The sequence below is a fragment of the Glycine max genome, chromosome 11, assembly GCF_000004515.6.
Source record: "Glycine max cultivar Williams 82 chromosome 11, Glycine_max_v4.0, whole genome shotgun sequence".
NCBI classification, from domain to species: Eukaryota; Viridiplantae; Streptophyta; class Magnoliopsida; order Fabales; family Fabaceae; genus Glycine; species Glycine max.
In genome coordinates this window covers 36,491,401-36,509,174 of record NC_038247.2, presented here as the reverse complement: position 1 = coordinate 36,509,174, position 17,774 = coordinate 36,491,401, and the positions used below count along the sequence as shown (strand labels likewise).

General features: G+C 33.7%; 2 protein-coding genes across 3 annotated transcripts; both read left to right on the top strand.

Moving 5' to 3' along the window:
- Positions 1-2,429: 2,429 nt before the first annotated feature.
- Positions 2,430-7,380, top strand: LOC100818572 (probable phosphoribosylformylglycinamidine synthase, chloroplastic/mitochondrial). Of its 2 annotated transcripts, none has more exons than XM_041006877.1 (3): positions 2,430-2,730; positions 2,818-2,915; positions 3,052-7,380. In XM_041006877.1, the coding sequence occupies exons 2-3, from the start codon at positions 2,874-2,876 to the stop codon at positions 7,240-7,242; spliced, it is 4,233 nt and encodes a 1,410-aa protein (XP_040862811.1). In that variant the 5' UTR covers positions 2,430-2,730; positions 2,818-2,873; the 3' UTR covers positions 7,243-7,380. The 2 variants fall into 2 exon arrangements, with proteins under 2 accessions (XP_040862811.1, XP_006591348.1); XM_006591285.4 differs by having other exon boundaries at positions 2,431-2,730; positions 2,848-2,915.
- A 4,845-nt stretch (positions 7,381-12,225) lies between these two features.
- RCA11 (ribulose bisphosphate carboxylase/oxygenase activase, chloroplastic-like) lies at positions 12,226-15,777 on the top strand. The gene is given in 7 exon segments (NM_001253316.1): positions 12,226-12,323; positions 12,871-13,205; positions 13,511-13,613; positions 13,716-13,801; positions 14,253-14,725; positions 15,142-15,438; positions 15,538-15,777. Coding segments are annotated over 6 exon segments (1,332 nt in total). The 5' UTR covers positions 12,226-12,278; the 3' UTR covers positions 15,432-15,438; positions 15,538-15,777.
- The last annotated feature ends 1,997 nt before the right edge of the window (positions 15,778-17,774 follow it).

Genomic DNA, 17,774 nt, shown 5'->3' with positions numbered 1-17,774 from the left:
CATTAATCACAAGATTAGTCTCTGTCCATAGATTGGAAGACACTAACCGATGATCTTTGACTAATTAGAAAAAATACATAATATCCTTAAAAAAAAATTTTCTTATATTTTAATTGTTGTTATAAATTAAAATAACTAACATTTATTTTATTTTTTTGTGTTGGTGATCAAATTCAATACAAGCTTTTTTGTTTTTTTTTTATAATAGCTTGTATGTGGTGGATTAGATCGATAATACCAGAGAGAGAATATTTTGTAAATTGGTATTTGAAAGGATGTTGTTCGAATAAACGATATTTTAAAAAGAAAATAAAAGTTTTGTATTCAAATGAGAAAAAAAAAATCAAGGGATCATGCTAAAATATTATATAGATAATAACTTTATATAATTAAAATATAGTGTATAATTAATATTTATATAATTATATTGAACATTTTTTCCCCAAAAACTATACAATATTATACATTATGGTTATGTATTTTATTGTATTTATATATATACAAATATATATTATTTATTATGAATGTAGTATTAATAAATAATATATATTTTTGTTTATTTATTTTATTATATAATATATATTTATTTATGCATATATCATTTTTTGTATACTATATTATATTTTTATTTGATATGTTTATATAATTAATATTTTATAGGTTTATTATTTTATTTTTCTAATTATGATTTTTTCAATTTAAGCTTTTGTATTTTATTTTTAAAATTTTAAAAAAGTTTTCATATGTACTGGGAATATCGATATTGGAGACTTTTTTTTAAGAACTGTATCCCACATAACATATCATGTGAGAATCTCGAGTGCACTTTATAAGAATGTGTCAGGTGGATTAACAATTTTGATAGGATGTGATAAAAACAGTCTCATTTTAATAAAACATTTTAAATAATATCATTTTAATAATTATTTCTAATTTTGGCTCAAATTTATCAACCAGTTCAAGAAGATCGTGAGATTTTCATATATCTATTTTATTTCAATATTTAAATTGAAACTTTCAGTTGATTTTTTTTTTGTCATTCATTTTGTAATCAATAAAATTCTTTGAATTTGTTGAGATTGATTTCTCTTATAATATGATGACATTATATTTAATTTTTCTTAATTACAGGTTTTTCAATAACAAAATTGGATTGTTCCTTAAAAAATTGAATTGAAAAAAAAATGTTGTCACATAGTAACTTTTTTTTTGAAAATGTCGTATAGTAACTTGCACTTTACAAATCAAGGACATAAATTAATTTTAGCATAAGTTTGGCTATGCATTTTTAAAAAATAGATCAACGTCTAATGCAAAAGCCACTCCCGCAACTCACAAGTTTCTGAATCTTTTGGGAATTTAATGTGAAAATGAGAGAATCAACCGATAAGAATTTTTTATATATATTTCAATTAAGATGTGAAGATTATTATTGAAGTAGACACATGATAAGATAGAAAATATACTTATAAAAGAAAATAAATAATATGCAGATGAATTATCTCACTCAAGTAAAAATCTAAACTTATTATATAAGAATGAATTTTATATTTTATGTAGCTATAGAAGATAATTTATCTTGAGATATTTTAATTCATTAATTATTAATTTAACGATTTCAACTTTTTATAAACCACAGGCAATTTGATAGAGACGTTAAAACTTTAAAAAGAAAATCCAAATTGTACTTACGGTTCCCACAGGCCCAATTCTACCTAGAGTTTATTGAAGAGCCAATTCTATTTTGTTTTCCTCCCATAAAATCAAATACACCTTTTTTGATAAAAGTTTTTTTTTTTATCTAGATTACATAAGAGATAATCTCTTTTGATTTTTTTATAGAGAAATATCTTTCGAATTAAATATCTAAAAGTCACTTTTTACTGCATTTAAAAGTCATATAATGCACTAAATATTATATATAATTAAAGGATATCTTGCTTTTATCTTATTTTATCATATTCTTTGTCAAATTCTCTCTTATTTAAACAAAATTTTAATAATAATTTGTGATTAAATAATAATATAATTTTTAACACAAGACTAATTTTATGATCTTATATTAATACAAGTTAACTATAGTTGAAAATGCTTTTTTTTTTTTTACGGAATACTTGAAAATACTTCTTAAAATAATAAGTAGGAATATATCGTGTAAATTTGTTTAAATTTATTCTATAAAAAATACTTATTTTAATAAAATAAACAATTTTTTTTTCTTTTTTAGTGTTTGTTTAAATCGTTTTTACCTATTTTATTTTTCTTGTTTTAAAAAAAATCTTATCTATTTATGTAAAAAGCATTTAAAAAACACTTACTTTAAATTAAAAAATATTAATACTAGCTTTTAGTTTTTTTTTTTATAAGATATCTTACCAATTTACAGCTTCGAGTTTCACAAAGAAACTAGTGTGTTTATACTGACAAAGCTCTTATCGGCGTCTGTTATGAACTTTGGATAACGCATCCGATTCGGATTCGGCTAAAAGTAAGCATCAGCAGACAAAGAAATTGTCGATAAAACAGAGGAAGGAGAATTAAAATATATAAAGTAGCGCCAACGCAACCAATAGTTGAATTGAAAGGTTGAAAACTTTTTATATTTTATTGGTTTGATTGGAACTTGGAAGGGAAAGAAAGAGAGTACCAAGTGGCTAGTAGGGTTTTATTTTGTGCCACACCAAAACCCTCTCTTCGTTTTACGCCACTGCCACACTCTGTTTTGTTCTGGTATTCTTCGATTCTACTTCTTCTTCTTGATTCTCACTATACTCATTGTGCCACAGTTCTGATTGTGCTTAGTGATTCTTTCTCAAGCTTTTTTTTTTTTTTTTTTAATTTATTTAGAGCTTTCCCTACACTTGTTCGAGGACATGGCGGCTGCGACGGAATTTGGGGTGTCGCAATTCTTGCAGGTTTGATTTTAATCCCTCTCTTTGAATTAACATCATATGCTGCTGCACCCCTTTTATTAATTTATTAATTGCTGCTCTTGTTGGGGGAAAAAGTTTCATGCTTTGATGCTGTTTGGTTTTGTGATTTTGGTTTCAGGGTACCTCCAGGCAAACTCTGTTTTTGAAGAAGAAGCCACAGAGACAGAGAAGAAGCATGTTTTGGGGTGCGCTCTGGAATAGGAATTGGGCTCTGGGATCAACTCACAGAGCTTTGCCTTTAAGGTGCCAGGCTCAGGAAAATCCCAGAGCTGTAGTTTCTGGTGGCGTGAGCAGTTCTGTAGAGGAGCAACCTGCCTTGGTTGAGAAGCCCGCTTCCGAAGTTGTTCATTTGTATCGTGTCCCGTTTATGCAAGCAAGTGCAGCTGCTGAGCTTTTGAAGGAAGCTCAAGTGAAAATCTCCGGTCAGATCGTGGAAATACAGACTGAGCAGTGTTATAATGTTGGCCTTAGTTCACAACTTTCTGGTGGAAAATTTTCGGTCCTTAGATGGCTTCTTCAAGAAACATTTGAGCCTGAGAATCTGGGAACTGAGAGCTTTCTTGAGAAGAAGAAGAAAGAGGGTCTGAGTCCAGTTATTGTTGAAGTTGGCCCCAGGCTGTCATTTACCACGGCATGGTCTACCAATGCTGTTGCAATTTGCCAAGCCTGTGGTTTGACAGAAGTGAACCGTTTGGAACGGTCCAGGAGGTACTTGTTGTTCACCACCACTGAACTGCAAGATTATCAAATCAATGATTTTACGTCTATGGTGCATGATAGGATGACTGAATGTGTTTATGTTCAGAAGCTAACATCCTTCGAGACTAGTGTTGTTCCAGAGGAGATTCGTTATATACCTGTCATGGAGAAGGGGCGAAAGGCATTAGAAGAGATTAATCTGGAGATGGGTTTTGCCTTTGATGACCAGGATTTGGAATACTACACCAAACTCTTCAGGGAAGACATTAAGCGTAACCCAACAAATGTGGAATTGTTTGATATTGCGCAGTCCAACAGTGAGCACAGCAGACACTGGTTTTTTACTGGAAATATTTTCATTGATGGACAGCCTGTGAATAGAACTCTCATGCAGATTGTGAAAAGTACTCTGCAGGCAAACCCAAATAACTCAGTTATTGGCTTCAAGGATAACTCGAGTGCAATCAGGGGTTTTCCAGTGAAGCAGCTCCGACCAGTTCAACCTGGTTCAGCTTGTCCATTAGAAGTTGCAGTACATGAGTTAGATATCTTGTTTACAGCCGAAACACATAATTTTCCATGTGCAGTGGCACCTTATCCTGGTGCAGAGACAGGTGCAGGAGGTCGTATTAGGGATACACATGCTACAGGAAGGGGGTCCTTTGTCCAAGCAGCTACAGCTGGTTATTGCGTTGGGAATCTCAACACACCAGGCTTTTATGCTCCATGGGAAGATTCCTCCTTTACTTATCCATCAAATTTGGCACCACCTTTACAGATTCTGATAGATTCTAGTAATGGTGCATCTGACTATGGGAACAAATTTGGAGAGCCATTGATCCAGGGTTTCTGTAGAACTTTTGGAATGAGACTTCCCAGTGGGGAGAGGCGAGAATGGTTGAAGCCTATCATGTTCAGCGCAGGCATTGGACAGATTGACCACCTTCATATATCAAAGGGAGAGCCTGACATTGGGATGCTGGTTGTTAAGATTGGAGGCCCGGCTTATCGTATTGGTATGGGAGGCGGGGCAGCCTCAAGCATGGTCAGTGGGCAGAATGATGCAGAGCTTGATTTCAATGCTGTGCAACGTGGGGATGCTGAGATGGCTCAAAAACTATATCGTCTTGTGCGTGCTTGTATTGAGATGGGGGATAAAAACCCAATTATCAGCATTCATGATCAGGGAGCTGGTGGGAATTGCAATGTTGTAAAGGAAATTATATATCCAAAGGGTGCTGAGATAGATGTTCGAGCAATTGTGGTTGGCGATCATACAATGTCTGTTCTAGAAATTTGGGGTGCAGAGTATCAGGAGCAGGATGCAATCTTGGTGAAGCCTGAAAGTCGTGATCTTCTGGAATCAATCTGTAACAGGGAGAAAGTTTCAATGGCTGTTATTGGAACTATCAGTGGTGATGGACGTGTTGTTTTAGTTGACAGTGTAGCAGTCCAGAAGTCTATTTCAAATGGACTCACTTCACCTCCCCCTGCCGTGGATCTTGAATTGGAGAAAGTCCTTGGTGACATGCCTAAGAAAACTTTTAAATTTAATCGGGTTGTTTATGAGAGGGAGCCACTTGATATTGCCCCTGGGATTGAAGTGATAGATTCCCTAAAGAGGGTATTGAGTTTACCGTCTGTTTGTTCAAAGCGCTTCTTAACAACAAAAGTTGATAGGTGTGTTACTGGTCTAGTGGCACAACAACAAACTGTTGGCCCTTTGCAGATTCCCATTGCTGATGTTGCTGTTACAGCTCAAACTTTTGTTGATGTGACTGGAGGTGCTTGTGCCATTGGTGAGCAACCCATCAAAGGCCTGTTAGACCCCAAAGCAATGGCTCGGTTGGCTGTTGGAGAAGCACTAACAAATCTTGTATGGGCAAAGGTCACTTCCCTTTCTGATGTCAAGGCTAGTGGTAACTGGATGTATGCTGCCAAGCTTGATGGGGAAGGAGCTGACATGTATGATGCAGCTATATCTCTATCTGAAGCAATGATTGAACTTGGCATTGCTATTGATGGAGGGAAAGACAGCCTTTCTATGGCAGCCCACGCTGAAAGTGAAGTTGTCAAGGCACCAGGAAATCTTGTCATCAGTGTTTATGTTACTTGTCCTGATATAACAAAAACAGTGACTCCAGATTTAAAACTCAAGGATGATGGTATTTTGCTTCATATTGATTTGTCAAAAGGTAAGAGGCGGTTAGGTGGATCTGCTCTTGCCCAGGCGTTTGACCAAGTTGGAGATGAGTGTCCTGATCTTGATGATGTTCCTTACCTTAAAAAGGCCTTTGAAGGTGTTCAAGACCTTCTTTCTGATGAATTGATATCTGCTGGTCATGACATCAGTGATGGTGGGCTGCTAGTTTGTGCCTTAGAGATGGCATTTGCTGGTAACTGTGGTCTTAGTTTGGACTTGGCGTCGCAAGGTACCAGCCTTTTCCAAACACTCTATGCTGAAGAGCTTGGGTTAGTTCTTGAGGTAAACAAGAAAAATCTGGCTTTGGTAATGGATAAATTGAGTAATGTGGGAGTTTCAGCTGAAATCATTGGTCAAGTAACAGCCAATCCATCAATAGAAGTTAAGGTTGATGGGGAGACTTATTTAACTGAAAAAACTAGTATCCTTAGGGACTTGTGGGAAGAGACCAGTTTTCAGCTGGAAAAGTTCCAAAGATTGGCATCCTGTGTGGATATGGAGAAAGAAGGACTAAAACATCGATATGAGCCCTCATGGGAATTGTCTTTTACTCCCACCTTCACTGATGGAAAGCTTCTGTCTGCAACTATAAAACCTAAAGTGGCTGTGATTAGAGAAGAAGGCAGTAATGGAGACAGAGAAATGGCTGCAGCATTTTATGCTGCTGGTTTTGAACCATGGGATATTACTATGTCAGACCTTCTTAATGGAAAGATCTCTTTGCAAGACTTCCGCGGAATTGTGTTTGTTGGTGGATTTAGCTATGCTGATGTGCTTGATTCTGCAAAAGGTTGGTCTGCTAGCATAAGATTCAATGAGTCCGTTTTACAACAATTTCAGGAGTTTTACAAGCGTCCAGACACTTTCAGTCTCGGTGTATGCAATGGATGTCAGCTAATGGCTTTGTTGGGATGGGTACCGGGTCCACAAGTTGGGGGTGTGCATGGTGCTGGCGGCGACCTATCACAACCGAGGTTCATTCATAATGAGTCAGGGCGGTTTGAGTGCCGCTTTACAAGTGTGACCATAAAGGACTCACCGGCTATAATGTTCAAAGACATGGCAGGTAGCACATTGGGTATATGGGCTGCTCATGGTGAGGGAAGAGCTTATTTCCCAGATGAAGGCGTGTTGGACCGTATAGTTCATTCTGAGTTGGCTCCTATAAGATACTGTGATGATGCTGGGAATCCAACAGAGGCCTACCCTTTCAATGTGAATGGCTCTCCTTTAGGGGTGGCAGCTATTTGTTCCCCAGATGGGAGGCATCTTGCCATGATGCCTCATCCTGAGCGTTGCTTCTTAATGTGGCAGTTCCCATGGTATCCAAAGCAGTGGGATGTGGAGAAGAAGGGGCCTAGTCCTTGGTTACGCATGTTCCAGAATGCAAGAGAGTGGTGTTCCTGAAATGATCAAATGTTTTTCTCATCTTGTCTTATCTTTTTCTTTTCTTTTTCCATATAAAGCACTTGTCCTTGCTTTAGTTGACAACTTATCCATGTCCTCCTTCAATAATTAATGGACAGGTTACTCATCAATAACAAATAGCTAGAGTGAAATTACAAGTTTTAAGGAATTTTATCTAATGCTTGTTTGCTATTCAACAATTCTTTTATCTGCCTATTGCCTGATCTGTCTAAATGCTAGCCGAGCACTGTCTTTAACGCTTAATTTTCTTAATAGCTGAATGGTTAAGTTGCTTTGTTAATTTTTTCAATTTCACTGTCATTTTGTGTCTGGTAATTAAGTTTCTTGGAAATGTGAGTTGAATTTATTAGAATATTTATGTGCCTACCACATGTTTGATCATTTACTGGTTTTTCTTTTACTTTTACTCATTAGTTTATGCTTGGTTATTTTACTTGTTTCAAGCATGACTGAAAGAATTATAAGTGTACCAAGAAAGGAACGCTTGTAGCTTGCAATGAAGCATGGAGCTTGAAGCACTTCCCGATGAGTATATTCATTATGCTACAAAGAAGTGCTCATCTATGCCAAAAGAATACCATTCCGTGTTTGAGACAATCACAGGTCTGGTTCTCGTGAATTTTTTGTCCTTCTGGGAGTTATGTAGATTAGTCCAGGATGATTAAGACATGCTTTTAGGGATTAAGTTTTCTATATTATAAGTTAGCAATCTAGTAATGCATGATTTTAAAGTAGTTTCACACTTCAAGATAATGATTTGGCATATGTTTATTACTTGGGATTACTGGATTTGTGTTTTTGGTGAATTTTACTTCTGGATGGGCATGGATATGGTAACTGTGTCAGGTGGTTAATGGTGAGCTATGCTTGATTGATTATTTCAATATACTGATGCCATTGTCCAGCTTTGATTTTTCAACCTGAGATTATTTTTATCTTGAGTGCTATATATTTTCAACATGCTGATGGTACTCTGTATTTCTTTTTGCTTCATGGTTCTTTCATCATGTTAGGTAAGATATATCTCTAATTCAACAAATGCAAGTCTGATGCTTGTACCTTGTTGTTTATAGAGAAATATGATTTAATAGGCGGATATTTCTGGACTTCAAATATGACCCCATCCAAGTTTATGTCATTGAGGAGGTAGAGATGTGAATTGGGTTGTAGCAGGTACAATTGAGCTGTAATGTGGTATTCCATTTTAAGAGTTGATAATAGTTTGTTTGTTTTTTCTTTGATGATTAATATTGGCATAAATGAGAATTTTTTTAAGAAAGTTGCTTGTGCCCTGTGAACCTTATTGCTACTAAGGCCTACTAGTAAAGAGTTAATAAAAAACTATATTGGTCATACTTAATGAATACACAGATACATAAAACATATAAATTCAATTGGTTCTGGCAATAGTGGTACATGCATAATTCAATTCAACAGGGCCCTGTGAACCTGCCCTGACTTTTTCATCTTTCTTCACTCACTCAGTCACCAATGCCATTTGCATCACTCTAAGCATTAATTCCTTCTGTATCCATATTTGAGTGTGGTACGCAGTTTTGTTCCCTTTTTTTTTATCATGAAGCCTTAGCGTTTGTATTTTATTTGTAAGTTCACATGCTTTAAATTTCCTTTCCTATTATAAGTTCAATTAAAATGCCGTGGTGGTTTAAGAAGCATAGTATTGTGATCACTTTATGCCTACTATAGTAACTTGAACCCTATCCCATCAAATGGCCAAAGAGACTTTAATGCAATTATTGCTTCGATTCACTCCTCACATGCTTGCTAGCATTCAGAAAATTCATCTCATAATTTTTTGGTCTGATACTGTTAGTTGGCCTATTTTGGTTTTAGTTAATACTCATTTCTCCAAGTTTAGATAATTTAAGTTTTCTTTCCTAAAGTTCTAATATTATTTGAACTAAAATGCTAAGTTTCCCATGTTCATCTTTTAGTTCCTATTTTCTTCGTTTAACTTGAGCAAAAGCTATGACTGGCACATATTCTTTGGTTGTTATCATGCATAGGCATTTTGCTGCAAATCTGTTCTCTGTCATAAAATTCAACAGTTAGCGGACAATGTCGTGTGAAGCTTCATCATATTCACAACTATTGATGCTCTGATTAAGCAGGAAATATTCCTTAGTCTAATTGGTATTATATATACGGTGTTGGCTGTAACTGTTTCTAGTGATGGCGACTTCTAATGAGTTATCTTATCAATTTTCAGTACCCATAATCCCATATTACAGTTAGAATCACTTTTTATAAATGAATATTGTAAAGATATTTATTGTATTCATGTGTAGGTTTGAGTACTTGTTTCCAAGTTATTTGAATTAATCCATGTATGCATAATGCATAGATGAAGGTCTGCGTCTTATTAAGAGAATTGAAATTCATGAAAATTTCACCACCCATATGTGGTAGTGGTATATTCTGATAAGATGTATACTACAGCTAGCTAGTCCCATAGATAGCACAGATTAAGAGAGTTAGGATTTTGAAAGAATAAAACCAAATCCAAACTGAATTGCCCTACTCTAGTGAGATGATTAGAGGACAACCAAGATAAACCTAGAGGACAATTGCTTTATGCACCCATAAGAAACAATTGAGACCCCAAATGGAAGTATATGCCCTTCTCTTCCTATACTGCACCCTTCCTCTCTCTCAGCCAACCCTAGTTGTCTCCCCCCAAAACCTCCATAACAATGACGCCCCACCTCCGCCCAACACCACCTCCGCCCAACACCACCGCCGCACCCAAATATCTTTGCAATCACTCATTGCCACCTCCACACCACACCAAACCAACCACCATGCTGCTACCCACCAGGCCACCACTGCCATGTGCAAACCACCCACCATCAAAATTGTATTATGAAACACTTGATTTGTAATACACAAGTATTCCAAAGTAAATGTTATGTTCCGTAATAAATCAACATATATTACAAAACATGTATTTCAAAATACATAACGCTTAAACCGTAATATACAAGTATTTCAAAAATATATTCTATTTCGTAATATATATTGATACATTATGAAACATGTATTTTGAAATGCATATTTAGAATACCTATGTATTACGGAACACTAACACATAACACATGTATTCTATCTATTTTTCCTTTTTTATAATTTAACTAGCTCTTTTAGATGGGTCATAAAATTTACTTAATAAGTAGACCAAAAAAATACATAATTCCAAAGTATCAATTAAGATAAATGTTTTTTTTTACGGAATTATGATTAATTTTTAATATACTATTGTTATTATTATTTACATAATATAAATTGATGTATTAGATCTAAAAAAGTTCTTCAAATAATCTAATGTATGTCTTTTTAACTAAATATTTTTTTAATAAGTCTTAACTTATTGGTTATGTCTCGTCCAAGTTTGATAAAAGCTATAAGCCTTAGAACTCCGATGAATGCTTGACCAATTTATTCCTCAGGCAACAGAGGAATTTAACAACTTAAAAAATACTACTCAATCCTCCCGTTGAGCTATAGAACGGCATGGTGCAATCTTTATATAAAAGCGCCACCAATTAGATGTTGTCTCACTTGTGTGGACTTCGATTATCTGTGGTCATAATCCAAGGACTCAATTTAATTCTTTTTTTATATTTCATTAATGTTGTAAGGTTAATTTGGAAAATAAAACAAAGGGAAGACATTCAACTTCCCCTCTCTCTAGCTGCAGTTAAACCACATGTGAGCCTTAAGATGTACACGTGTCAAGCTATAAGTAAGACATTTCTTTATAATGAAAAATACAAAAATAAAAAAAAAATAAAAATTCTAAGCAATATTGAGTTTCTTTGATTAAGATCTCTGGATGGATCAGATAGCAAACTTGGTTTTGACTGGTTTGGCAAAATGAAGAAAAACAACGAAAGAAAGATGAATTTATGTTTATTTTAAATATAAAGTTTTTGGACGCAAAAGTGAAAATTTTAAACATTCTTATATACAGATATATAAATACCAAACTGAATTGATGAAGTAATCTCTTTTTTTTTTTGGGTTATTCTGAAGCTTAACACTGAAGAAAACTGGTGAAGTTGAGAATTTCCTTTAATTGCAGTATGGAGCATGTTTGTGTTCCTAGAGCCACAAGCAACACGTAGAAGAGACAAGGAGAGAGCCAGAGGAAGAGGCAGAGAGAGTAAAAGAACAAGGAGCTTGTTATCATCGTAGGGTCCATGAATGTAATTAATAGGACTCAATCACCTTCATCAAATTATAATCCGACTCACCAAAATTAATTTCTTGTATCTACCCAATAATAATTGAGAAACAAATCTTATATTAATAATATAAAATAATTTTACATATTATTGAATCATAAATTATCTTAAAATTAAATAATGTTATAAAATTATTTTACGTTCTAAGTGGCATTAAACTCATAATAATTCATGTTAAATTTATCTTCATCTGAAAATACTCTAAGATTCTAAGTTAACATAATTTCATGAAAATTGAAAATTGGATATGTTGGCTACTATGTGGGGTGAACAGTACCATCTTTACGTAAATAAAACACCACCTCAAATATTATGGTAGTTGTTCTTTAAAAAATACTGATAATATTATCATTGGTTATCAAGATTGAAGAGCACTGAAATGACAATAACCAATGCTTTGAATTTGAATAAACGACAAAAGTTCTCCTCACAGGCTTGTGTGTGTGGCAATAACATCTCCTTAATACTGGTGGAGATAGAAAAAGCTTGAATACCAACCGCAAAGAGTAGGACTAAGAGTGACAAAAAACCTTGCAGGCACATTATGTTGCCACGTGTCGGCTGATCAATCTTCTATGTGTGGATGTAAGGCTTCTATGACCAATCCTTTTGTGTACACTCACTCCACCAAGCAACTACTATAAGTCACAGCCTCATTCATGGTCACAAGCCACTTAGCACTGAGTCTTGCAATTGAAGTTGAAGTCTTGCCCTTCTCTCTTCAACTCCAAACACAAGACATCATCATCCATGGCTGCCTCCGTCTCCACTGTCGGAGCTGTCAACAGAGCTCTTGTATGATGCCTTTTTCCCACTTTAATTTCTTACACTTTGCACTTTTTTAATTACTATTACCCTCGTTAAGGTCTTATTTCATATGCATGCTTTTCATGCATGTATTGTACTCCCCTACTTTTTTCTCTTTACATGTATGTCATATGATATCTTTAATTAAATTACAATCATGATTTTTTTTCCTTTAATTTCCTTTATACTTAATTTTCCACTTAGTCATTATTGATCATGAACTGGAAAGTTTCAATGATGACTAAGTGAAAAACGAGTTGGCTCAAATGTATGAATATCTTCCACATGTTTATATACACCTCACTAGAAATAATGTATCATTTCCAAATATATTCATTTTACGTGTCATGTATAGTCACATGCTAAGTTTAAATGGATTAATTGGTGCTATTAGGCTGTTATGAAGTGGCTTGATGTGCATGTTTATATATATATATATATATAAAATCTTGGAAATAGACAAAAAAATAATTAAGGAGAAGAAAGAGCAACTATTTGAAGTACTGAATATTTTTATTTTACTGTGGGATTGCAGTTGAACCTGAATGGGTCTGGACCTGGGGTTTCAGCTCCCAGTTCATCCTTCTTTGGGAGCAGCTTGAAGAAGGTTATTGGCTCAAGGGTCCCCAACACAAAGATTTCCTCTGGAAGCTTCAAGATTGTTGCTGTAGAAGAGAAGAAAGAGATTGAAGAGACCCAGCAGACCGACAAGGACAGATGGAAGGGTCTTGCCTATGATATCTCAGACGACCAACAGGACATCACAAGAGGAAAGGGTTTGGTTGACTCCCTTTTCCAAGCTCCACAGGATGCTGGAACTCACTATGCTGTCATGAGCTCCTACGAGTACCTTAGCACTGGACTTCGCCAGTAAGTACTCACTACTCACATATTTACATGTTTAGGATCAGTTTGTATAAACTTTAAATAAGTCATTTTGAAAAAAATTCTTGTTTAATAAACAGACAAAATTTACTTATGAAAATAAACCAAAAAAAACTGTTTTTTTTTTCTAAATAAAAACGAGTTAGTCAAATATACTAAAAAAACGGTTTATTTTTATTAAAATAAATATATTTTTTTCAATTAATAAGTTTAAACAAACTGTAATTTAGTGTTGTTTACTTCAGTTTTGTTATGAACCTGACCCTTATGATTGATGGTGTTTAAATTAGGTACTTGGACAACAACATGGATGGATTTTACATTGCTCCAGCTTTTATGGACAAACTTGTTGTTCACATTACCAAGAACTTCATGACCCTGCCCAACATCAAGGCATGCCACTACAAACATATTAATTCTTTGCATAAACTGAACAGTTAGACTTTTGCAAAATTGGGAGACACATTCATTTTTTTTTCTTCAATATTTTACCAGGTTCCTCTCATTCTTGGTATCTGGGGAGGCAAGGGACAAGGAAAATCTTTCCAATGTGAGCTTGTCTTTGCCAAGATGGGAATCAAGTGAGTTTCTTGCTGAACTAGCCCCTCCATTATGTGCATTTTTCAAAAATTCAGTTAGATCATCCAAAACCACATTGAAATATCAGCAAACATAATTTTAAATATAAAATCACTTGTTCAGTCTTATGTTGAACAATTATTATGAGTCCAAAATTGATTTTGACTTTAAACAACTTTAACTTTAAGTAACTTTTGTATTGGATCCAAAATTTTATACAGTTTAACGGTTAAATTTCTAATTTCAAAATAAAAAGGTCCAAACATGAACCATTTCACTTTAAAAAAAATCATCTTTATAAAACCTCAGAAACACACACAAAAGAAAGAACTGATGTCTTGCTACTATACTCATGCTGCATCAAAGATTTGAAGTATATTGAACCTCAAGTAAAAAAATCAAACACTCTTTTAACATTTAAACCCCTATTGTGGTGCTGTGATTCCATTGCAGCCCCATCATGATGAGTGCTGGAGAGTTGGAAAGTGGAAATGCAGGAGAGCCAGCAAAACTGATCAGGCAGAGATACCGTGAAGCCGCAGACTTGATCAAGAAGGGAAAGATGTGTGCTCTCTTCATCAACGATCTTGATGCAGGAGCTGGTCGTCTTGGTGGAACCACCCAATACACTGTCAACAACCAGATGGTGAATGCCACCCTCATGAACATTGCTGATAACCCCACCAATGTGCAGCTTCCTGGTATGTATAACAAGGAAGAGAATCCCCGTGTGCCCATCATCGTCACCGGTAACGATTTCTCCACACTCTATGCGCCTCTCATCCGTGATGGGCGTATGGAGAAGTTCTACTGGGCACCAACAAGGGATGACCGCATTGGTGTCTGCACTGGAATTTTTCGCACCGATTCAATTCCTGAACAGGACGTTGTCAAGATTGTTGACACCTTCCCTGGCCAATCCATTGGTAAGAACCAAGTACAATTTGGTGGTTACATGTGTTAAAATGGAACAAAACATAATATATCAATTCTATTCTATGTTTGATGTGTTCTAGAAAATAGAACCATTAGAAATCTAGCATTGACTAGCGTATATAAGTAGAAGACAATCCTCAAATTCTAACATATAGTATCAAACACCTTGTAAGATGTTTAGAAACCACATATACCTTAAAAATCATAGCAACAGTGAATTCTGATTGATGGAGCTTTACTCTGATAGTGTATAGCCATTAAATTCTTACAATAATAGTATCGCCATTGTTTTTCACTTTGGATCTTATTTTCAAATATTTGTATAGAACGAGTGAAAACAAGAATGACTAAATTAATAGTGAATACTAATGTTATCCCATCCCATGATGTTGTTGTACAAGTGCAGATTTCTTTGGTGCACTGAGGGCCAGAGTATATGATGACGAAGTGAGGAAGTGGATTTCTGGTGTTGGTGTTGACGGCATTGGGAAGAAGCTTGTGAACTCAAAAGATGGACCTCCAACCTTTGAGCAGCCCAAGATGACTCTGGAGAAGCTCTTGACGTATGGTAACATGCTTGTCCAAGAACAAGAGAATGTCAAGAGAGTCCAATTGGCTGACAAGTACTTGAACGAGGCTGCACTTGGAAATGCTAACGAGGATGCTATTAACAGGGGAACTTTCTTCCAATCTTGAATTGGAGGTTTGTATAATGTTTCTCTAACTTGCAAAAATAATGTTAGGTTCAAAGTATAACTTGGTCTAAAAATGTTGAATTTCTTTTTTTTTTTTTTCTGTGCAGGCAAAGCAAACTTGGCAAGTAAATATTTCTGTTCCTGAAGGTTGTGCTGATCCAAGTGCTAGAAGTTGTGATGGGACTTGCGTGTAACATTCTTAGAATTCTCAATGTCTTAGGTGCAAAGAGAAGATGCCAAGTTTGAGATGATTTTACTATATTTTTCATATTGGACTGTCTTCCTCTATAATTTTGAGTTAAAGTGTCCACTTAAATTGAATTTGGTGCCTTTTCCTTTTGTCCTAAATTCTTGATTTTTTATGCTTTAAATTTATATCTTTTGTTTGACGTACAAATATTAGTACATACGTAGCGTTATATCTTCATTCTCGAAGTGCTAAGGATCCGAAGAACTTGGAGAGAAAGGTCGAGTTCAGAGCTTAATAATGAATGGCAAGCTGCCACCATATCATAAACACCACAATCATAATCATTAAAAATTGTTTCTTATATACAAGGATAAATAGTCACTTTTGTCCCTCAATATATAATTTGCTGACAAATACACTCTTGAAAGATGAAAATACAAAATTTAGTCTCTGAAAGTGTAAAAAATGTGACAAATATATCATACCGTTAATTTTTGTCTGTCATCGTTAATAAAGTCGCATACGTGGCACAAAATGATAAATTTGTCACTGAAATAATAGCCAACATGAATTGCCAGCATAGAGGCATATTTGTCATAATATTTTTTGACTTTTCATCTTTTCACTTTGCTAACAGATGCATCCTTAAAAGATAACAATACAAAATTTAGTCCTCGAAAATATAAAAGTGTCACAAATATATCCGAATGTTAATAATAGATTGTGATTAATTATTATTATTATTATTATTATTATTATTATTATTATGTGTTTATAATTTAATGCTCATATTTGTTTAGTACTTATGTAATATATTTTTTAAATTGTCTTTTAATATATATATTTTTATTATTTTAATTTTCTTGTCAAACCTTAATCTTTACAATTAAAAGAAACTTTATCTTATATCTTATAATTTTATCAAATTTCTACTAAATTTTTCATTTTTAATCTTTAAAATGATTACATATCCCAATTTCAACTTAAGTAACCTTATATTTAGATTGAAAATAATATGTCGAGAGTTTTGAGTAGTAAAAACACAATTGACTGCAAGATCAAATTTATTTATTTTTGAAAAAAAATTTAATCAACTATTTTTTTTTTTAAAAAAAAAGTCTCACAAAATTTAAACTAGATAAAACTAAAGTGGAATTTTTTTTATAAAAAGTCTCACAAAATTTAATCAATTGAGTTATCATTTAAAAAAATAAAAGTCTTTTATTTCTTGAATTTTTTTGTTTCTTCAATTAATTATTAATTTTTATTATGTACTCTTCCATAATATGTCAAATGGAATGCAAGGTCGTTGCAGCTTCTAAATCAGCGAGAGATACAACTCTACGTTCCGCAAGTAATAAACCTATGTACTAGTTTTTTTTTGAAGTTAACCTCTGTATTAGTTTGAGCATTATTGTTTTTTTTTATTTAAATTTCTTTGAGTTCTTTATTTGTTAGTAATTATTTTTCATTTCATTCGTATTATGTATAATAAGTGTTGTCTCGAGTGGAAGCACATAAGATTTATCTACGAGATTCTTTCATATTTGAGATGTATATATACATTTTATTGATTAAGGAAAAAGACTTATAATTTCACTTCAGTTCAATCTAGTTTAAATTTTCTGAGACTTTTAAAAAAAATAGTTGATTATATTATTTTTTAAAAACAAATAAATTTGGTCATTTGGTTCGTTGTGTTTTTTCTACTCGAAATACTTGACATATTAATTTCAATCTAAATATTAGAGTACTTAAGTTGGAATTGGAATATAGAATAATTTTAAAGATTAAAAGTGACAAATTTAGTAGAAATTTGATAAAATTATAAAATATAAGATAAAGTTTTTTTTAACAGTAAAAATGTTTGACAAGGAAATCAAAATAATAATAATATATATATTAAAAGACAATTCAAAAATATATTACATAAGTACTAAACGAATAGTAGTAAATTACAAACAAACAAATAATAATAATAATAATAATAATAATAATAATAAGTTACAATTTATTATTAACATCCAGATATATTTGTCATACTTTTTATACTTGTAGAATTTTGTATTTTCATCTTTCAAGGACGCACTTGTCAGCGGAGTCGAAAAGTTAAAAGAATATTATAACAAATATGTCTCTATAATGACAATCCAC